Source organism: Carcharodon carcharias, chromosome 10 (assembly GCF_017639515.1).
Source record: "Carcharodon carcharias isolate sCarCar2 chromosome 10, sCarCar2.pri, whole genome shotgun sequence".
NCBI lineage: Eukaryota > Metazoa > Chordata > Chondrichthyes > Lamniformes > Lamnidae > Carcharodon > Carcharodon carcharias.
Window position 1 is genome coordinate 13077828 of NC_054476.1, and position 23566 is coordinate 13101393.

At 42.9% G+C, this 23566-nt stretch overlaps 1 protein-coding gene across 3 annotated transcripts in view; it reads right to left on the minus strand.

Moving 5' to 3' along the window:
- kif18a (kinesin family member 18A) overlaps nt 1–22852 on the minus strand; it is a 108882-nt gene extending 86030 nt beyond the window's left edge. Inside the window, exons 1-5 of one of the 3 annotated variants that reach the window (XM_041196591.1) lie at nt 22817–22852; nt 19043–19429; nt 15769–15926; nt 8224–8328; nt 849–941 (exon numbers count right to left, since the gene is read on the minus strand). In XM_041196591.1, coding sequence (XP_041052525.1) covers nt 849–941; nt 8224–8328; nt 15769–15926; nt 19043–19364 — 678 coding nt within the window. In that variant the 5' untranslated portion in view covers nt 19365–19429; nt 22817–22852. Of the gene's footprint in view, nt 1–848; nt 960–8223; nt 8329–15768; nt 15927–19042; nt 19430–21331; nt 21369–22816 lie in introns of those variants that run through there. The other 2 variants (XM_041196589.1, XM_041196590.1) reach the window with 2 other exon arrangements.
- Nucleotides 22853–23566: the final 714 nt, after the last annotated feature.

The window sequence follows — 23566 nt, forward strand, 5'->3', positions numbered from 1 at the left end:
AGGCTCAAATAATACTGTTTTGTCTTGCTTTAAGGCTGCAGTTGTGACTGCAGAACTGACAAGATTTCACTACAGTTAGTGAGCCAAAGGTATCTTGTGCACAGGTCAGCACTGAAATAAGAGACTTGCTCTGTGAATATGGCCTCCTGCTAAGTGCTTGTTGTTCCTTCCTTTTCTGCGCAACACATTTCCCTCAGCAATACTCCATTCCCAGAGGAAGCACTAATGGGTCACACATGCCTGGGTGACCAAAGGTAACAAGATTAGCTGCACTACTTCCCATGCTTAAACTTTAGCCCAGTATAGTAAATCTTCAAAAAAAAAACATTTATTTTTATATATACAGCAGCCAAAAATAAATGATCCAGTATCCAATCTGCAACTTCTCTATGATCTCTTTAAATAGCACTGGCAGGGGTAGGGGTTGGGAGTCTGTCTTCCAGTATAACAGTGTTCATTTGTGCAAAGTCAAGTTAGGGCATCAGCCAAAATAGCAAAACATTAGTAGTGGGTTTTAAAATCAGCACTGCGTACAGATTCTCATCAACGTCTCTCTGCTCTGCATATTGTTGGCAGCTGAGTGTAGGCAAACCCTTTACCAAGATGGCACCTCAAGTGTGGGCACCATTTTGAAACCTTAGGTTTAGAATAGCCTCTGTCTCTCTTGTATTATGATTTATGATTTGCATAACAAATACAAAGTTTCATTTATGCTGGCAAGTTTAAAAAGTCGAATTAGTGATGAAAACATCCATATTAAAAGGTAAAGAGCCCTCGACAACTTCACACCAGGAAAAACCCATTTACAAATAAGCAATAACGAATTGAGTTTCTATTCATAGAATTACCTGAAAGACAGCGTGAGAACGTGAAGAATTGGCGTTGACATCAGTCGGATGTTGTGTTCTATTTTTATTCCCATAATCCAACATCTGAAGGAGCTGTTTTGAAGATGTAGGCTACAAAGTATTGTTACAACAGAAAGGCATTCAATTTCCATCAATAGTTTTATACATGTTAGTCAAATCATAAACAGAATGCTCCCCAAACATTTATGCAACTTATCTTCTTGTATTATGAAATAATTGTCCCTGTGGACAATGTTAATATTTCAGTCCAAATAATATTTTCTCTCTTCCCATTAACATGAAAGATCTGGACCTGATATTTGCTGTTAATCAGGGAGGGAGCAGGACAGCAGGTTTTAGATTTAAGTTTTTAACCATTCCCCCATACCCCTCACACCTTGGATTGAGAAGTTAGTTTTGACCTCCTTTCAGCATGCATCCTGTCAAGCCTCCTCAGGGTCTTGCATGTTTCAATAAAAGTCCCTCTCATTCTTCTAAACTCCAAAGGAATCAAGCGCAACCTGTGTGCCCTTGCCTCGCCCTCCCTCTACCCCAATATCATTCAAGTGAACCTTTTTGGGGCTGCTTCTAACACATTTATATCCTTTCTTAAAAAGGAGGACAAAGCCACACACAAATCTCCAGATGTGGTTTCACCAAAACCCTATACAACTCTAACAAAATATTCCTACTTTTATATTCCATTCCCCTTGCAATGAACGACAACATTCCATTTGCCTTCTTAATCACCTGCATAATAGCTTTGTGATTCGTGTATCCGGTCACCCTGATCCCACTATAACTCAACTTCTGTAATCTCTCTAATTTCCCATTGTGTTCTCCATGGTAATGCCTCAGCCACTTGGCTAGAGTAGACTTGCCAAACAATCTGCACCTATAAATTGTTGTGATCATTTGAAATTTGGCATTCTTGGGTTTGTCCTGATGAGTGCAAGGTGAAAAGCTTTGACAACATGTCTCTCTTTTTAACAATATGTTCTTATTTTTATGTGCTTTACTGTTTTGTTCTGAATACAACACTCAATTGTAATTTAACAAATGAGTGCCTTTGTCATAAATGACTTAAGTCTGAAACATTAGTTAAAAAGAATGATGTGATACAGTGACCATTAGTTTCAGTACCTAATGTCAAATTAAAACACCAATTTGTTCTATTTTCAAACACAAATAAACCAGCACATATTCATATAACGAAAATAATTGTTTTCTTTTCAATTCATAGCTGCAAACTTGCCCCCCATGTCACCAATTTTGTTTTCACGTGAAGGCATCCATTCCATGCTAGGCTATGTCCACCGTTCTCTGTTACTTTGCTCAAGTGTCCCGTGATTGACACCGGTCAACTTGTTAAACCAGATCCTATTCTAAACTGATGTCCAGGTGTGTACACTTCCAGCCAGGATCACTGGATAGTGAGCAAAAGCAAAACCCTGGATTGATTTTACCAGCCTTAGGCCAGGACATGAAGGACAAGTCAAATGCCTCACCACTACATCACCCAGCCAACTCTACTTGCGGTCAGATTTGGGGCCTGCCTGGTCAAGCTGGTTCAGCTACTCAAACGTCTATATTTATTAAGTCACCAAGATAATCTGTTGTAAACTGGAGATATAAATATTGGATTGACAACAAACCTTTGCTGCTTATTCATGAATATGTATTAAATTTAAAAATCATACTTACAAATGTAGACTTTTTAAAGAAATTCTGAGGCAAATCCAACTAAAACCAAAATAGTTTGAGCCACCAGTGAAACTTCAATGTTCCTTACGTAAATAGTTAAACGCAAAACTTGTATACAAGTTGCAGCTTCATGAATAGTTTTCAATAACCTTGATTCTTAAGTCAAAGCTCTATGAAGACTTCAGACTTTTTAAAATTTGCTCTCTCGACTTCTAAAATGTGCTTGTGTATATATCGTATAAAATTGTTGCACATTGATTGCATGGAGTCAGCAGAGTAGTGCATAAATACATCCAGGTATCTTGGCATTAAAATGTACTTGCACTGGGTACAGTGTGGGTCAAGGAGTCTAAGATTTTTTAATAAAAAAAGTAATCAAAATAGAGCTATTCAGCTCCTGACCTCATTACAGCCTTGGTTGAAATATGGACAAAAGAGCTGAACTCTCGAGGTGAGGTGAGTGTGACTGCCCTTGACATCAAGGCAGCAATTGACTCAGTGTGACATCAACGAGCCCTAGCAAAACTGGAAGTCAATGAGAATCAGGGAGAAAACTCTTTCGCTGGTTGGAATCATACCTAACACAAAAGGAAGATAGTTGTGGTTGTTGAAGGTCAGTCATCTCAACTCCAGGATATCCCTGCAGGAGTTCCTCAGGGTAGTGTCCTCGGCCCAATCATCTTCAGCTGCTTCATCAATAACCTTCCTTCCATCATAAGGTCAGAAGTGAAGATGTTCGCTGATGATTGCACAATGTTCAGCACCATTCACAACTCCTCAGATACTGAAGCAGTTCATGTCCAACAAGACCTGAACAATATCCAGGCTTGGGCTGACATGTGGCACAAATGTTACTTGCCACTTAAGTATCAGGCAATGACCATCTCCAACAGAGAATCCAACCATCACCCCTTGATGTTCAATGGCATTACCATCACTGAATCCCCCACTAACAACATCCTGGGGGCTTACCATTGATCAGAAACTGAACTGGACCAGCCATATAAATACTGTGGCTACAAGAGCAGGTCAGAGGCGAGGAATCTTGCGACAAGTAACTCCCCTCCCGATTCCCCAACGTCTGTCTACCATCTACAAGGCACAAGTCAGGAGTGTGATGGAATACTTCCCACTTGCCTGGATGAGTGCAGCTCCCACAATACTCAATAAGCTTGACACCATCCAGGACAAAGCAGCCCACTTGATTGGCACCACATTCACTCCCTCCCTCCACCACCAGCGCACAGTAGCAGCAGTGTGTACCATCTACAAGATGAACTGCAGGAATTCACCAAGGCTCCTTTGACAGCACCTTCCAAACCCACGACCACTACCATCTAGAAGAACAAAGACAGCAGACAGGTGGGAACACCACGACCTGGGAGTTTCTCTCCAAGTCACTCATTCTGACTTGGAAATATGTCACTGTTCCTTCACTGTTGCTGGGTCAAAATCCTGAAACTCCTTTCCTAACAGCACCATGGGTGTACCTACACCACATGGACTGCAGTGGTTCATGAAGGCAGCTCATCACCACCTTCTCAAGGCCAACTAGGGATGGGCAACAAATGCTGGCCCAGCCAACAAAGCCCACATTCCATGAATGAAGAAAAAAAGAGCAACAAAAAGCAGAGATAATAAGATGACTTACTAGAATGCCATAAAAAGAGTCTAGTAGAAGTAGCAGCTGTGCACAAACATTTTTCATATGATCAAGAAAATTCGCATTGCAACAGTGCAATATTGAACAAACCAATAGAATTTGACACTTAAGAAAGACCTATACTGAAAGAGTGCTTTTCACAAGCTCAAGATACCCAAAAATGCTTTATAGCCAATGAAGGATATTTAAAGTGTGGTCACCGTTGTAATGTGGGAAACACTGTAACCAAGTTACGCACAGCAAGGCCCCACAAAATAGCAATGTGATAATGGTCAGAAAATGTTTTAGTGATTAACTACGCTGCTTTCAAAATCCACTCATCACCCAGTCTGTATTGGCTCCCATTCTCCAAACAAAAAACAAGGATTCAAAATCCCCCTCAGCCTCATGCTTCCCTTGGTGCTCAGCTATAATGAGGTAGAAGTTCACCAAAAAAAAAAAGGAAATTTGGCTCCAACCTGCCCAGTTTTGATTTTAACCAATACGAGTTAGGGAGTGGTTGACAGAGTACTAGTGCTAAAAATGCCACCTGTCGACCCAATATTTATATCTCCAAAGTTTACAGCCGGTTCTCTTGAGGAGTTCATGCATATAGCCAATGTTCTTATGCTTATAAGATTACATTCTTGGCATATACCTATTAGTTTAATTAATTGATCTCCCATGCTCTAACTCACAAAAAAAATGAAAAATTACCCCTTTCTCAGCTAGTTTTACTTTATCTTTTTTGTCTCTCCAGAATTGATCTCAATTTTGTTTACAGGGCAATAAAATTGGCACTGCAAAACCATCCCATCAGACTTACTTTCCATTAATTGGGCAGGGCATTTAATGGTGATCATGTCCACAGATTCCCAGATGTGGCAGGACAGGTGGATAAAATGATAAAGAAAGCATATGGAATGCTTTCCTTTATTCGATGAGGTACAGAATACAAAAGCAGGGATGTAATGATGTAACTGTATAAAATGCAGGTTAAGCCGCAGCTGGAATTGTGTACACAGTTCTGGTCATCACATTACAAGGACATAATTGCTCTGGAGTGTAGAGGAGATATACAAGAACCTTGCCAAGACTTGAAATTGGCAGCTATGAGGAAAGGTTGGATATGCTAGGGTTGTTTTCCTTAGAACAGAGGCAGGTGAGGGGTGACCTAATTGAGGTGTACAAATTACGAGGGGCCTAGATAGGGTAGACAGGAAAGACTGGGTTCCCATAGCTGAGGGGTCAATTACTAGGGGGCATAGATTTAAAGTGATTGGTGGAAGGATTAGAGGGGTCATGAGAAAAATATTTTTCACTCAGAGGGTGTTTGAGCATCTGGAATTCACCTCCTAAATTGGTGAAGGAGGCTGAAATGTTCAATTCATTTAAAAAGAGAAACTAGCTGCTCATTTTAATCCCACTTTCCAGCACCTGGTCCAGCAGGTTACAGCATTTCATCTAGACGGTACCTGGATCTGCATCTGAAGTGCTGTAACCTGCAAGGCTATGGTCCAGGTGCTGGAAAGTGGGATTAAAATGAGTGGCTACTTTCTCTTTTTTGGCTGGCACAGATACAATGGGGTGAATGGTCTCTTTCTGCACCATAACTTTTCTAGTTGAGGCCCCAGCACTGACCCATTTACAATTTACAATGACTTGGGTGAGGGGACAAAAATATGCGATAGCTAAAATTTGCCGATGGCATCAAGATAGGCAGGAAAGCAAGTTGCCAAGAGGAGGTAAAGGGAGATAGACAGGATAAGTGAGTGGGCAAAAATTTGGTAGATGGAGTATAATATGAGTCAATGTGAACTTGTTCACTTTGGCAGGAAGGATAGAAAAGCAGTATACAACTTAAATGGAGAAATTTTGCAAAACTCAGTGGTAGAGGGGGATCTGGGTGCCCTGGTACATGAGTCATAAAATGTTAGTATGCAGGTACAGCAAGTGGTTAGGAAGGTAAATGGAGTGTTGGCATTTATTGCAAGGGGAATGGAATATAAAAGTAGGGACAAAATCAAAAATACCTGGAAAAACTCAGCAGGTCTGGCAGCATCTGCGGAGAGGGACACAGTTAACATTGAGTCTAAATGACCCTTCAACAGAACTAAGTAAAAATAGAAGAGAGGTGAAATATAAGCTGGTTTAAGGGGAGGGCGGGACAAGTAGAGCTGGATTGAGGGCCAGTGATAGGTGGAGATAACCAAAAGATGTCACAGACAAAAGGAGGAAGAGATGTTGAAGGTGGTGACATTATCTAAAGGAATGTGCTAATTAAGGGTAGAAAGCAGGACAAGCAAGGTACAGATAGCCCTAGTAGGGGTGGGGTGAGGTGAAGGAATCGAAAAAGGCTAAAAGGTAGAGATAAAACAATGGATGGAAATACATTTAAAAATAATGGAAATAGGTGGGGAAAAATCTATATAAATTATTGGAAAAAAAAGGGGGGTGGGGTGGGGAAATCGGAAAGGGGGTGGGGATGGAGGAGAGAGTTCATGATGTAAAATTGTTGAACTCAATATTCAGTCCGGAAGGTTGTAAAGTGCCTAGTCGGAAGATGAGGTGCTGTTCCTCCAGTTTGTGTTGAGCTTCACTGGAACAATGCAGCAGGCCAAGAACGGACATGTGGGCATGAGAGCAGGGTGGAGTGTTGAAATGGCAAGCGACAGGGAGGTCTGGGTAATGCTTGCGGACAGACCGAAGGTGTTCTGCAAGGCAGTCACCCAGTCTGCATTTGGTCTCTCCAATGTAGAGGAAACCGCATTGGGAGCAACGAATGCAGTAGACTAAATTGAAGGAAGTGCAAGTGAAATGCTGCTTCACTTGAAAAGTGTTTTGGCCCTTGGACAGTGAGGAAAGGGGAAATAAAGAGGCAGGTGTTGTTTTTATAAAAGTAAGGATGTTTTACTACAGCTGTGCAGGGAATTGGTGGGAGTACATCTGGAATACTGTGTAGAGTTTTGGTCCCCTTATTTGAAAAAAAAGATATAATTGCATTAGAAGCAATTCAGGAAAGGTTCATCTAAGACTCATTCCTGGGATGAAGGGCTCACTTGTGAAGAAAAGTTGAACAGATTGGGCCTATACCTATTGGAGGTTAGAAGAACGAAATGTATTGAAACATAAGATCCTGAGGGGGCATAACAGGGTAGGTATTTGGAGGTTTCCTCTTGTGGGCGACACCAGAACTAGGGGACACAGTTTAAAAATAAGAGGTCTCCCCTGTTAAGATGGAGATGAGAAGCCTTTTTATCTCAATGGGTTATTAAGCGTCCGTGGAACTCTTCCCCAAAAAGCAATGGAGACTGGATCATCAAATTTATTCAAGGCTGAATTAGATAGATTTTTGATCAACAAGGGAGTCAAGGGTTGTGGTCTGCCCCCCATAACCAAATTGGCCATAATCTTATGAAATGCTAGAGCAGGCACGAAGGGCTGAATGGCCTACTCCTGATCCTAAATCCTACATTCCTATTACAGGCATTGTTCTGGAATCTAATTAATTAGTGGATCATCATAATCAATGTCTTATATTTGCATGAATCAGTTTTTTTTTGTCTGTAAAAAGAAACAGAGAAGATTTGACAGGTGTTCAAAATCCCCGGAGATCTAGACAGAGAAATGGATCTCAGAGCACCAATTTAAGGTGAATGGCAAAAGAATAAAATGGTGAGATTAGGAAAATGTTAATAAGCAAATGGTTAACATCTGAAATGCATTGTCTGAGGGGATGGTGGAAGCAGTTTCAATCATGACTTTCAAAGGGGAATTGGATAAACAATTGAAGAAGGACAATTTGCAGGGCCAAGGAGTGGGACTTGCTATGTTGCTCTTGCAGAAAGCCAGCAGGCTGAATGGCCTCCTTCTATAATTCTATCTCGGTTGCTTTATCAGATTCAATGCTCCACTTGACAAAGGAGGTCTTCTAGACCAAATTTAGAACGTTCATTCCAAAACTAGGTCAGGGGAAAAGAAATTTTCAATATGGCTTAATTAAATGATAGTTTTCTTTAAAAATAGTACCTTGTGTAGTGTTAACCCCTGGACAATAACTCCACTTTGAGCGTCCTCTCGCACTGCCAGTGATCTGGAATTCGTCAATAGGTCTCGGACCTCCTCATTGTATACCTCAAAAAAAAAAAATCAAGTTTTAGAATTAAGATAGAAGCTCCATTTTACATTTCTGTGCTACGTAAAGAGGATGTGCCCAGCATTCCCCAACCCTCCCATGCCAACTTCCTCTACTCCCCACTTCCATTGCTAAGTGGAGAGTTCAATCCAGTCTTCATTCGAAGTTTGTTTGCATGCATCTGCAAAAGTTAAGGCACAATGATCAGGAGTGAGAATGATCAGAAATGTAAACTCGTAATGTAAATTTGCCGAATGAGGCAAAGTAAATTATTATTGGTTACACCTCAGAAGACAATCATTCCTCACTTGCATGAGTCTGAAATTGAAGCCAATTTAGAATCTGCAGACTTTATGCCACATAGGACATTTGTCGTCATTTGGGATGTCTGGTCATGTGTTATTAACTCTGGTTACAGCATGTTCTTTTCGCCACTCTTGTTTTCCCTCTCCAATGTCGTCGTTGGGTCTCAAGATGCTGGGATCCTTCCCACAGACTCTGGTTTGATCCCATGTTGGTTTTTCAGCACACTTCTGAAGCCCTTCCTCTGTGTTCTGGTGTAACTGCCCTGACTGAACTGGGAGAAGATGACATGCTTTGGGAGCCTAATATCCCACAACAACAATCTGACCAATTGAACAATGAACCTGATGGTGGATAATCATAGCCTCAATGTTTGTGATGCTGACTTATGAGGGGACACTGATGTTGGTGGGGCATTTGTCCTCCCACTTTATTTTTTAAGAGGCAGTGTTGATGGTGTGACTCCAATGACTTGAGGTGCCTCCTGTAGTTGTCTATGTTCCAGTCCCATACAGTAAGGTAGGGATTACAACCACAAAGTAGACCATGAGCTTGGTTTCAGTTTTGATTTTACAATCTCCAAACACTCTTCCTCAGGTGACCAAAGGCTGCACCAGCAGATTTCAAGCAATGCTGGATTTCAATGTTAGCCTTCTGTGAAAGATCACTTCCAAGGTACCGGAAGTGGTCCACATTTTCCAGGCACTTATCATGAATCTTAAATCAATGTGCAGTTGGAGGTTGCTGATGGAGGACTTTGGTCTTCTGAATGTTGAGTGCCAGTTCCATCTTCTTTTTTGCCTCAGTGATTACATCAATTGATTCTCTGGAGATCTGTTTCTGACACAGAACTTACCAAGGATGCATCATCAATGTATTGTTCGAGCTCAATAAATGAGGTCAAGATGGGCTTGGTTTTTAATTTGAGTACCAAGATTAGTTTACCATCCATTCAATAAATAAGCTGCACTCCAGCAGGTAGCTTGTCCTTAGTCAGATGGAGCATAGCAGCAGCTAGCTACACTAAAGTAGGAGGCGGCCATTCGGTCCATCAAGTCTTCAGTGGCTCTCTGAAACAACATTCCATCTAGGTCCCACTTCCTTGTCTTATCACCATAACCTTGCACATTATTTCTTTTCAGGCAGCAATTCAATTCCCTTCTAAATACCTTGACCGAACCTGACTCCACCACCGTTTCAGAAAGTTTGTTCCAGGTTCCAACCACCCTCGGTGAAAATTTTTTTCCCCACACATTACATTTACTCCTTCTACCAATTATTTTGAATCTGTGCCCTTTAGCTCTTATGTTCTTTTGAGTGGGAACAGTTTCTCACTAGTTACCCTGTCCATACCCCTCAGGATCTTGAACACCTCTATCAAGTCTCCTTCCAGCATTCTTTTCCCTAAGGAAATGAGTCTCAATCTCTCCAATCTATTCTCATACAGTTCTTTATCCCTGGAATCATTCTTGTGAATCTCCTCTGTACCCTCTCCAATGCCTTCACATCCTTCAAGTATGGCACCCAGTACTCCAAATGAGGCCTAACTAGCGTCTTATGCAAGTTTCACATGACCTCCTTACTCTCGTACTCAATGCCCCTATTAATAAAGCCTAAGCTACTATATGCTTTATTAACTGCGCTCTCAACATGCCCTGCCATCTTCATGACTTATACACTGAGGTTGCCCTGTTCCTGCACCTCTTTTAGAGTCTCTCCCTTTATTTTATATTGTCTCACCATTCTTCCTGCCAAAACAGATCACCTCACACTTCTCTGCATTGATCTTCATCTGCCAGTCTGCCCAGTCCACCAACATGTCTATGTCCTTTTGAAGTTCAAAACCATCCTCACCACAGTTGGTAACATTTCCAATCTTTGTATCATTTGCAAATTTTGAAATCATGCCCTGCACACCACAGTCTGGGTCATTAATATATAATCAGGAAGAGGAAGGGTTGCAACACTGACCTCTGGGAAACTCCACTGAAAACTTTCCTCCAATCTGAAAAACAACCATTTATCACCACTCTGTTTCCTGTCACTCAGCCAATTTCTTATCCAAGTGCCTACTTTCCCTTTTATTCAAAGGCCCAAAGTTTTACTCAAAGTCTGTTGTGTGGCACTGTATCAAATGCCTTTTGAAAATTGATATACACTGCATCAACAGGTTTTCCCTTATCAACCTTCTGTTACGTCCTCAAAAAACCCAAGCCAGAACCAGCTAACTCAGTACAGACCAAGTATTGAACCTGGCTCTCTTAGCTATAAGCCATTGCTCACTGGGTATATTTACTCAGCCATTGATGAACTTCATAGGACACTTCAGTGTCTGCACACAAACAGAACCAATCCCTGTATTTTACCTGGGGTGGGAGGAGGAGCTAACTGACTTGAGCCCACTGTGCTTCTTAGATCCAAAAAAAATTTGCATGCTCAGATAACACTAAAACATTGCACTGATTATTTCTTACTAACAAAATGTGTACAAGACGTTTCTTGACCAGCAAACCGCATCACACTGATGTAGTGGAACTTTATTATAGGCCAATTTCTTGCAGCTTTTTGGCTCATTTGCAAATTTCTTCCAACAGAAAAGTCAACTTTTTTTTTGGAATGGACAAAACAACTTCCTGCTCCAACCATAATCTCAAAGCAACCATTTCATCCTATTATGGGAAAATAAGACTTGGCAATCACACATAAAACCTAAAGCCAGCCAATTCATCATCTGTCCTGAATTATACTCTGAAGGGCAATTAAACTGATTGAGTCAATCCTGCAGTTGCTTCACCAATTAAACTGAGCTGCTTACTTAACTTTTTAAAAATTCATTCATGGGAGGTGGGCTAAAAATTCATCTGCTCCTGTTTTTGGGAGGAGGTTCTAATTCCCGACCTGCCCATGAACGTTTACATCAAGTCAGGCAGCACGCAAACATCATGCTGCCTGCTCATTTACCCAAGGGGGCCTATCAACAATTGGGGCTAGCATGTGTTCCAGGTTGTCTTTAAGAGCTGGGGGGCTCTGTAGCTCTTAAGGAGAGGTTGCACTGAATTACAGCAGACTGCTGCTAAATACTTTGCTGCAATTCTAAACAAGGGGAATGTCAAAAAGAGTATTTCCAGTTTTATAGATACAGCACTAGAGGTGTTAATCATGAAGGTAGAAGATGGAGAGAGGCCTTTTTCCCCCATTGGGGGCCAGGAGACATTTGAGGCATGCCTTCCAAAGGGAATTAAGAGCAGATGGCATGCGAGGTCAATGCCTGAAGCCAGACAGAGAGGAACTGGCAGCAGTGCGGGAAGTTTAAAGACCTCACAGGGGTGTTCAATGCCAATGAGTATATCTTCACGTGACATCTGACATGCAAACCACCGACCTCCCATACTACTTATTACTCACCCAGCAGCAGTCCCTAGCACACAAGACTCAAATAATATTCACTTACTTCACCTCACTCTCATATGTGCTCCAATTATGTCAGCCTCAAACCCACCTCTCGCAGGCTCCACAAACCTCTAGCTATTTAATTATGAAAGACATCTACTAAACACACTGCAATACCATCACTGACATACTTTCCCTTCTCTTGCAGAACACGAGAGATCCTTACAGGAGGGGACAGGTACACCTTCATCCATCGAGCCTATTGGAGGCCATGGAGCTCCACATCATGGAGCTAGCAGTGACTGAGATTGTATCATCTGTTGTCGCTGAGAACATTGAGGGGGAATGATAGTTAATGCTTTAAGCACCTTCTCAATTCCCTCTCCTGCTATCTTGCATGATGTGCAAGGTGCAGATGGTGTGACCAGGAAGCTCTGTTTCCCTCCTCAATTGAACCCTCCCCTTGTGATTTTGCACTTTCAGATATCCAAGAATTGCTGCCTGGTCAGTCACAGGACAGGCATCAGAAAAGAGACAACACATACCAACAATAAGGAAACATCGTCATTTACAGCTGACTTGACACTCAGCCACCAGTTCATATTCTGGCACTGCACCTAGTTTAGGAGCTGGGATAGAACCGGGGACTAAACGTGGCTTATCACTTGGCGCGAGTGGGCTGCAGCCAAGATAGGCAGACAACAGTTCATATGTCAGCATCCCAAATGGTGAGGTCATGGGAGGGTGTTCTACTATAGGGAACTCAGATGTTGACTTCAATGGAGTGGCATACAGGGGAATATTGATGATGATGCACACAAAGGGTTAGTGCATTGGTAGGGGCTCCAGCCAGCCTCCTGTCATGGTTAAGGAACATAGAAGAGTCCAGTTCCATATTGGCACAGGACATCATAAGAGCTTGGGGCCCATCCTTTCCATTGTGGTGGCAGCACTAACAGGCTCAACCATGATGGAGTATTTGATGGTCACCATTTCAGCTTCCACAGCAGAACAGGCAAAAGACACCCAACATCTAAGTGCTGCAGTGGAAGCTCAGATGGATGCAATTTTCCATGATTATTGCCATACAGGCCCTTGCAACATTCCAGTAATCTTTCCTCCAACAGATCGCTAGGGTTGATAGAAGTGGCACTGTCGTGCATGAACCTACTGTCTTCTCTTAGGGTGACAGCATTCATGGTCCCTCTACTGCCACTTCACTAGTACCCTTGATGATGCCTCTCAGCCAGTCAGGCCAAACTGCTGGTGCCCCAGCTGAAATAGTGCAGACTGAAATAGGCCCCCAAGATCCAGAGCTACACAAAGACATCCTGTAAGGCCATGTATGGATGGATCAGCAGTCATGCTAATGCTACTTGGACAGGCAATGGCACTTGCCTGATAGGCACCAAGGGAATGTATAAAGGTTAATAGTTCATTTCTGTCTGTACAACTGGACATGTTGGATAAAGATGTTATGAGAAGGTTTTTCTGGCTGTCTTTTATTGCTGGTTAGTGGCCTAGAGGACACTTATGTTCATCTGTGACTCTTCATTGCAGTGGGTCCACGGTGCTCAAGGAAAGTAGTTTTAGTTAAAGTGGAGTCGAAAAGACACAGACTAAATCGGCACCATGATGTTTCTTGTTAGTCTGCTTGTACACCCATTGCCCTTCTGTCTTTAGCCAAATGCACAGAAAGTGGTCTTCGTTTCTGAGCTTCTAGTATCCTGTGGAGACCCGTGAAGGGTGAATGCATTGCAGCAGCTGTCAGGATAGTGAGCACTCAAGACAGGATTTATTGGGAGAAGTCTCACTCCCTGATCCTCTGGTCACAGAAGCCTCTTCTCACGTCAACCCTCCAATTTGAGGCATCTGCCACTCAGCCTCCCAGTTCTGCAGAGCCTTCTCACTTAACCTCTCGCTCCCTTCCTCTTCTGAACTCTTGCTGTGAGCGAGGTCTCTGGTGAGGAGTGGCAAGAGGCAGGAAGAGCAGCTGTGACGTGCAGAAGGTAAGTCAGAAGCCAGAGAGCCAGCAACGAGAGGCTGGGTGACGAAGTGACAGGAGCCACAAACTAGATGGTAGGCTGAGGGGAAGGTTCAGGTACAGGGTTCAAAATACACAGGGGTGGTGGACAAATTCATCCTTGAAGGCACCCCACCCCCAACACCTAAAAAAGAAAAAAATCATGAGAAAAGTCACCACCTGTAAAAAGGAACACAGAATCTGCCAGGAGCTCTTTTCCAATTATGGATTTAGTCTCTCCCATGCTAACTGCTCCAGCTCCTCCAATCAGATTTCCTCTCCCCTACACATGCTGCTCCTCCAGAGACAGGGCCAATGATTGGAGAAGCTGCAAGGATGGGAGAGTGATTCTTTGATTGAAGGGGCTGCAGCAGTTATTCTGGTTACTCCTGTTGCCACCATTGGGAGGAGGCTGTTTTGATGAGAAAAGATTAGAAGACTCTGGTTAGTTGGGGAGTGAAGAACTCCAGTGGATTTAACATTGCTGAAGGACAAATCATTGGGCAAGGGTTATGAATCATTGTTGCTGTCGTCCTGTAAATCCAACCAGGGGACCAGCGACATTGTTATAATCTATCACAGTGCCATGATCCGCAAACAAGGAACTTAAATGATCAGAACACTGATAACAGCAGCCCTATGGCAATTCCCAGGATTCAAGGAAGTAAGACTTCCACATGGATTAAGAATCATGTCAGACAGGGGATGAGTGTTTGTGTCATGTCACAATAATAATGAAATTAAATGCCATATTGTTTATTACATTATACAATAATCTTACTTTTAAAACAGTGACTTCCCTGATCATCAAGAGCAAAAACACTAAAGAAGTTGGACACCACCCAGTACAAAGCAGCCCACTTGATTGGTATCCCTTCCACAAACATTCACTCTCTCTACCACCGATGCACAGTAGCAGCATTGTGTACCATCTACGAGATGCACTGCAGAAACTCACCAAGCCTCATTAGGCAGCAGCTTCCAAACCCACGACTGCCACCATGTAGAAGGACAAGGACAGCAGATAGATGGGAACACCACCACCTTAAGTTCCCCTCCAAGTCACTCGCCATCCTGGCTTGGGAATATATCATTGTTCTTTCGCTGTCGCTGCAGCAATATCCTGAAACCCCCTCCCTCTCACTATGGGTGCACCTACACCACAGGGACTTCAACAGTTCACAACATTTCTCATCTTTCACCTGTTCAAGGCGGCAGGTCACCATCACCTTCTCAAGGGCAATTAGGGATGGGCAATAAATGCTGACCTAGTCAGCAACATCCACATTCCATAAACGAAAAAAATGGATGCCATTTTAATAATAATAGATCTAAGAATAAGTTTTTTTGAACTGTAGATGCTGTTTTTTCATCTTTTAGAAAAATACCACATGCTATTAAAGAAAAATGTGCCCATGCTCCATTGAACTCAAAGGGAATCTCCTCACAGAACATATTCCATACTTAGCACAAGCAACCACAAGGGTCATCTTTCTAGTAATTCAGTTTCATGCTTGCATCACCCATTAACATCAATTTTGGCTGCAGATTTTTTTAAAGATCTACAGCTTTTCATAACATGATAGGAAATGGTGAGTGTTACAATAGAGTCAAAACCAGTGAAAAGTTTTCTCATAGGTTGCAAGTATAAGCATAAATTAATATAGTATTGCACGAGATTCAGCATCAGATAATAAAATTTTCAAAAAATATTAAATCTCACCTCCAAATACGAGACTGCAACATCACAACATTTCTCATCTTTCACCTGTTCTATTCGATTGTATAATTCGTTCATAGTTCGATACATCACCCCAGGCTGTCCAGGTGATCCTAGCATGGTGTGCGTTTTCCCAGATCCTGTTGCACCATATGCAAAGACTACGTAAAGCAAGAGGCCATTGTTACTATATGTTCATCAGGTGACAGTAGGTCTCATTACAATTGATTAGATTTCAAATAAATTAAAATTTAGTAATTAATTTTGTGTAGAGTTCAATCATGCAAACTCCTCCACACCTCAATGGTCATCAATAAACTTTTGGAAAAATGTTTTGAATCAACAGAAATAAAAGAAACAAGTGAAAAGTTGAAAGTTAGTCTTTTTTTTTGCTCCATACTCCTACGGTATTATGGAATAAGATAAAAATATATCTATTGACTTTTGAACTAAGACAGAAGAGATTAACGGATGTGGCAAGACAACAGGAATTCCTGTCTTTTTTGATATTTCTGGTGGATTTCCTGTGGCTAGACATAAAACAAAATATCCAAATAAGAAAAATATTATGCAAGGTTTTTCATTTCCTTCCACCGAGCCTCAATTCCTGTTGCAACATTTTCACCACACTTTTATGTTGACGTTTTCCAATTATAAATTCCTTTGTCCTAGTGAGAATGGGAGCTTGACACTACTTGCACCTTCTGTCGCTGCGGGCATTGTAACATCTCAATTTTGTACATCCTAGCTCAATCTGTTTGGAAAACATCTATGTTTCAATCAACTCTACTTCAGTTTTCCAAATTTCAACAAGCCAATCTGTTTGACCTATAATAATATCAAACATTCAATTTTGTTGCACCACTATTCAGACTTGTGGGAATATGCCTACCCCATACTTTAAAATCACATTTTTGGCAAGATTCTATTCTGTATTGTGAACAGTCTTTTAAACTGCTCTCCTGACTCCTCTACCCATTAGTAAGAGAAGCTCATGGATTTCTTTGTTAATATGATCGAACCGATTCAATTATCTGCCTTTGCCGCATCACTCCCTTCCAAAAATTTGCCAGGCTAAACTTCTTCTGAAGTTCCCTACAGCTCTTCTCTGACTTACGTCCATGAGACCCACGTTTTGCTTCCTTAACCCTATTCCCATTAGACTACTGACCATCAAATTCCCCTCCTGGTGCTCATGTTAGCTGATATTGTTAAAGGTTCTCTCTCTTCAGAGCATTCCCCCTCTCTTCTTTAAACCTGTCACCGTTATCCTGCTCCTCAAATAATCAAATCTTGACCCCACCCCAACTCCAGCCTTGTTCATCCTTGAACATGTTGCCACTTCCCAATTCTGTGCCCATCTTTCCTAGAACTCTACCTTTGAATCCATCCAATCAGGTTTCCACCCTGCTGCAGCACTGAATCAGTCAGTCATGACTGACATCCCAAGTGACCGTGACAAAGGTAAACCATCCCTCATCCTTCACAACCTGTCTGCAGCTTTTGACAAGGTTCACCACAACATTCCCCCCCACGCCTCTCCACTGTTATCCAGCTGAAACTGTTCTTATCTGGTTCCATTATTATGTATCAAATTGTTGCCAGAGTACCACTTGCAATGTGCAATGGCTTCACTTCCTGCTCCTGCACTGTCACCTATGGCATCCTCCAAAGATTTATCCTCTGTCCCCTCCTATCTACATGCTGCCTTGCAACAACATTATCTGAAAGTATTAGTTTTCACATACATACTGATGATATCCAGCTCTTTCACATTCTGCCTTCTTTGTTAGGGAATCCATCTGCAGAGTAAATAGTCTCTCTTCATATCTACCCTAACAAGTCGTGTAATAATTTTAAATAGCTTGAATCGATCAAACCTCAACCATTGAGGTGCTTCAGGCATATAAACACCTGCACATGTGGTCTTCCAAGACAAAGAAAATGCAGGACATCCCAAACTGTGATTTTTGGGTTTCAGCTGCCCCTCCCACATTAAACTGTCTCTAAGAAATCTATTAAAAAAAATAGAAAAATTTAAATGGTTTAACCCAAGTGTAATTTTCAGCCAATTGCAACTCAAGCCTCAGCTCCAGCCAAGGCTCTCAAAATATTTATTGGAAGAAATTTGCACATCATGGACTTTTTTTGCAGCTAATTAATGAGAAATAGGAACTATGCAATATGCTAATGGTATGTACCATGTGATTCAACTGCTCTTCCAGAATTCCCCAGATTCAAGATCAAATCCAACGTATCCACTGTCTTTGTGACCTGTCAATTTTAGTCCCATTAATTTCAGCAGTTATATTTCTTTATTAATAGTAAATTTCTTTAAGCTCCTCATTCTTGCTGGACTTTTAGACACCCTCCACTATTTCCTGAATGTTGTGGATCTTCTACCATGAACACAGATGCAAAATATTTGTTTAATATCTCTGCCATTTCTTGTTTTCCATTTTCTCCTTTCTCTGCCTGCAAGGTGCTCATCTCTTCCTTTTTACATCTGTTTTCAAACCTCTTGCTTGTTTACTCTCATGTTCCTTTCTCTTACTTTATCTTCTTGGTCATCCTTTGCTGAATTCCAAAATCCTTCCAATCTTCAGGCTTACTTTTTTTTGGCGACATGACAAGCCTCTTCCTTTCACCTATCTTTAACTTCTCTTGTTAGCCAGGATAGGATTACTTTTCCCATGGAGCTTTTAAATCCTCAAGGAAGGACATGTTTTGCAATTTATGAATTAATTATTTAAAATTTTTGCTGTTGCGTATGTCTTTTAATCTAACCTTTGCCAACTTGCCTCTCATACCCATGTAGTTTGCTTTTATCAGATTTAAGATCCTTAAGCATAACAATCACCCAGCCTAAAATCCCATATTATGATAACTCTTTCTGAGGTCCCTTTGCTATTAAGGCTATTAATTAACCCTTTGATTTCATAATACCAGAACTAAATAGCTTGTTCTGTAGTTGGTTCCTCGACATACCGACCTAGAAAATTACCTTGTATACATTCCATGAGCTCATCTGCCACACTATTACCGCAAATTTAGTTTGTCCAGTATATAAAGATTAAAAATCCTCATGATTACTGTATTGACGTTGCTACATGTACATCTAATTTCTTGTTTATATTCTTCCCAACACTACAAATGCTGTTTGGAAGCATAAAAACCACTCCCACCAGTGTTGTCTGCCTCTTGTTTCTTAGCTCCACATATTTCTATAAAAACATCTCAAATAAATTTAAGAAATAGGAATTATTTAATACTTCACCTGTACAGTTATATCCATTAAAAACACTTTCTAGTATTGATTTTGTTTCTTCAAATATATCCGACTGTGAGCAGTCATCACCAAAAACTCGGTCAAAGACAAATTGGAGATCCTTATTTTTTCTTTTGTTTAAGTCACGGCGCTGAACTTTACAGCCATAAGAATAGTTAATTTCTTCCACTTTGGGATCAAAAACCAACATGTGCTTATCAACTACATGTACAACTTTGTGGTGCCTTCCATTTTGCTCTCTTAAATTTTCAGGCCGGACACGGATAAAAACCTTTACATGATTACACATATCATTTTCAGTGGAAGGCATTATGGCATGCTCAAGTGTTCCTCTTGATAAGAATCTGTTTCAAATGTAACTCATTCACTTCTTTCCTGGAAGAATTAGAAACAAAAGTAGATTTATGAAGTCTCATTATTGCATTACAGGGAACAAGAATTACCCAAAGTCGAGCATCAATGGCAGGACAAGTAGACTAAAGATGACCCAACAAAAGTTGGTGATCCACCAACATAACCAGAAATCATAAATAGATTTGTCATCTTTTATACACTATATATTTGAAGATACACGTAAAAGGCATGCTCAAAATGCTTCCTTCTGTAGAAAGGCACAGCACTAGGTTGCACTGAATGACACCAGTTTATGGATTCACAAGTTTTACAAGGAAGAGAACCATCAACAAAAATAAAAGTATTACTTCTACGTAAAAAAAAATTTACAAACGCTCAAGTTGATGAGTGGGAAACAGTCACTTAGGATAAACAATTTAAACTAGGAATAATATTGTTCCAATTAAGTAGGTTGAGACAAATTTAATTTTTTTGTTCTTGAAGATCCAAACAAACTATTTTCAACCACTGCTTACAAGTTCTTAAAATGCAATACTTTTAGAAGTCAGGAAAACGAAATAACAACTGTCCCTCATTCAACCAAAATGATTCGGTCTTAGAAAATGAAGTCTGTTTTAGTATACAACACACTTAGACAATAAGCATTACTGCACATTTTTGAATTTCTGTAGAAGGGAAAAAGGTAGCATTGGATTGACAGGTGGCAAAGGTGTAATTCCTTTTCAAACAGTCAGGAAATTATAGGTCAATTAATCAACATGCAGCTGAGGAGAGATTTAAAAATAAAACACTGGATATGAATTGCAAGACCCATATAGCAAAGGTATTGCACATGCAATTATGGGAATGAGATAACACATGTTGAAATAGTTGGAGAGCAGAAGGTACACAATGGGGTCAATAAGAATTTTCAGACTGGAAGGTGAAATGTTCAGTGAGGCGTCTGCTGGGTACACTTGCGAAGAGAAACAGAAAATTTATGGCACAGAAGGAGGCTATTTGGTTCACTGTGCCTGTAATTTGGGCTTAAGAACTGAGGGAGCAATACAAAAAATTTCTGATGACATCAAATTGGAAGGTATGGGAGAACAGGATAGAAATTGTATAAAATTAGAGGAATGTAGTTGGGTTAGTGAGGTGGGTAGACAGGTGGCAGATGCAGTTCAAAGCATTACAATTTGGAAGTAAAAACTGAATAAGTTTGAAAATGAAGCAGAGGGGCCTTGGTGTGCCTGAACACAGGTCACTAAGTCTGGTAGTGTAAAAGATCATAAGAAAGGTAAATAGGACCCTGTGAATTGTATCAAGGTATAGAATATTCAAAAATCAAGACCTAAATAAGGCCACAAGTAGTGTGTCTAATTTTGGTCAGTTTATAATAGAAGCAAAATAAGGTGTGGTGTAAATTCATGAAAACAGTAACAAGCTGAGATGACAGTTATAGGGGCAAATTGGGCTTGCTTAACATCTCAGCCAAAAGGTGACAGCTGTAACACTGCACACTTAGTACGATTTTACATAATAAAAAAAACCTCTTTTGTTAATTGTAAACAACTCTTGGCGTGCTCAAATCTCTGGAGTGGGACTAAACCCACAATCATCTGCCAAGGGACAAGGGTGGCTACCAAACAGAGCCACAACTGGCATTCGAGTAATAGACTCCACTCATCTGAAAGGTGAAGTGTTTTTTTTTTTTTACACACACAGAAAAGGGAGGGGGTGGGGGCGTGGGGAAAATCGATAAGAGTCTGAATCACTGTCACAAACCACTGTCAGAGCAAAAATCCATAAATTTCAGAAGGGAATGAGACAGCCGCTCGAGCGCCAGCTGTGGCTCAGCAGCCCACGGTGGGTAGTACCCTTACCCGAGCCACAAGTAGGGCTGCCAAATGTGATTAAAACGCGTAACAAAAACAGAATTACCTGGAAAAACTTCTGTGGAAGGGTCATGAGGACTCGAAACGTCAACTCTTTTCTTCTCCGTCGATGCTGCCAGACCTGCTGAGTTTTTCCAGGTAATTCTGTTTTTGTTTTGGATTTCCAGCACTGCAGTTTTTTGTTTTTATCTCTGTGATTAAAACGCGTGTCTGGAGGTTTCAATACATGATTTGCCTCCATGGTCCGGCCAACACATCCACCCTTGTGACATACTGCCTTCCTAGGCCAACTGGAAAGCAAATGGATGATGTTTGACTGACAGCCAAACAACCCACACCCCTCAATTCTCAAACTTCTTTATTTCTGGTAAGTGTTCAAAGGGAATTAAAATTAAAACTTCAACAATTTATTTTTAAAGGTCCAGATGGTCTCCCCCCCCATCCCACCCAACCCCCCCCTCCCCCTCCATCCCCAACCCCCCCCTCCCCCTCCATCCCCAACCCCCCCCTCCTCCATCCCCAACCCCCCCCTCCCCCTCCATCCCCAACCCCCCCCTCCCCCTCCATCCCCAACCCCCCCCCTCCCCCTCCATCCCCAACCCCCCCCCTCCCCCTCCATCCCCAACCCCCCCCCTCCCCCTCCATCCCCAACCCCCCCCCTCCCCCTCCATCCCCAACCCCCCCCCTCCCCCTCCATCCCCAACCCCCCCCCTCCCCCTCCATCCCCAACCCCCCCCCTCCCCCTCCATCCCCAACCCCCCCCCTCCCCCTCCCCCCCCCTCCCCCTCCATCCCCAACCCCCCCCCCTCCCCCTCCATCCCCAACCCCCCCCCCTCCCCCTCCATCCCCAACCCCCCCCCTCCCCCTCCATCCCCAACCCCCCCCCTCCCCCTCCATCCCCAACCCCCCCCCCTCCCCCTCCCCCCCCCTCCCCCTCCATCCCCAACCCCCCCCCTCCCCCTCCATCCCCAAACCCCCCCCCTCCCCCTCCATCCCCAAACCCCCCCCCTCCCCCCCCCCAACCCCCCCCTCCCCCTCCATCTCCAACACCCCCCCTCCCCCTCCATCCCCAACCCCCCCCCCCTCCCCCTCCATCCCCAACCCCCCCCCCTCCCCCTCCATCCCCAACCCCCCTCTCCCCCTCCATCTCCAACACCCACCCCTCCCCACACACAAGGGTTGCACACAGCAGTGTCCTGGAGATTGATACTCGAATCTCGGAGACTCCAGGCCAATCCTGGAGGGTTGGTAACCCCTAGCCACAAGGTTCCAGGTTCAAGTCCCACTCGGGGCGCGTTATATTGTATATAAATCAAGTGCAGTGCAGTACAGGGGGAGCCCTGCACTGTCCGAGGTGCCAGCTTTCGGATCAGACGTGACAACCGAGGTCTCTTTAAGGAGAGGCCGGGGAAGCCATTCCCTCCCCCCCTCCCCCACCGGGGCTAACGTTTATTCTTTAACATCACACACACCAAAACAAAAAGACCAAAATTATCGGCTCTTTTATCACAACAACAGAAACCCGACTCACCAGCTCCTTTCTTTATCGGGCTGTCTGGGGTGGGGGTGGGAGTCGGGGGACGGGGACTCGGGAGCTTCGCGCGCCTATAGAATTTAAACCCCAACCGTCACCGGAACGGCCGGCCTCCCCATTGGCCGCCCGCTTCAATCCTGATTGGTGGGTGGCCTGACGTCAGCGCGTCGCCACTGCCGCGCCCCGCCCCGCCCCGCCCCGCCCCGCACGAAGAAGACGGAGGGAGGGGTGGGTGTGTTCCCTCTATTACCGTCCGGCGGGTGGGTGGGTGGGTGTGTTCCCTCTATTACCGTCCGGCGGGTGGGTGGGTGGGTTTGGGTGTGTTCCCTCTATTACCGTCCGGCGGGTGGGTGGGTGGGTGGGTGTGTTCCCTCTATTACCGTCCGGCGGGTGGGTGGGTGGGTGTGTTCCCTCTATTACCGTCCGGTGGGTGGGTGGGTGTGTTCCCTCTATTACCGTCCGGTGGGTGGGTGTGTTCCCTCTATTACCGTCCGGTGGGTGGGTGTGTTCCCTCTATTACCGTCCGGCTGACAAGAACTCTGGGTTCAAAAAGAAAACCTTTCACCCTCGTTCACAAGACAAATTTGTCAGCAAGTTTCCCCCCGCCCCTCCCCTCCCTTCCTCCCACCCAACATCTATTTTAACATTTTCCATTCGTAAGAAACGAAGAGGGGTTTTTTTAAAAAAAAAATCTAGGTCATAACACATGCCATTCAAGGAAATATAAGGGCCGACCCTCTGAGTAAA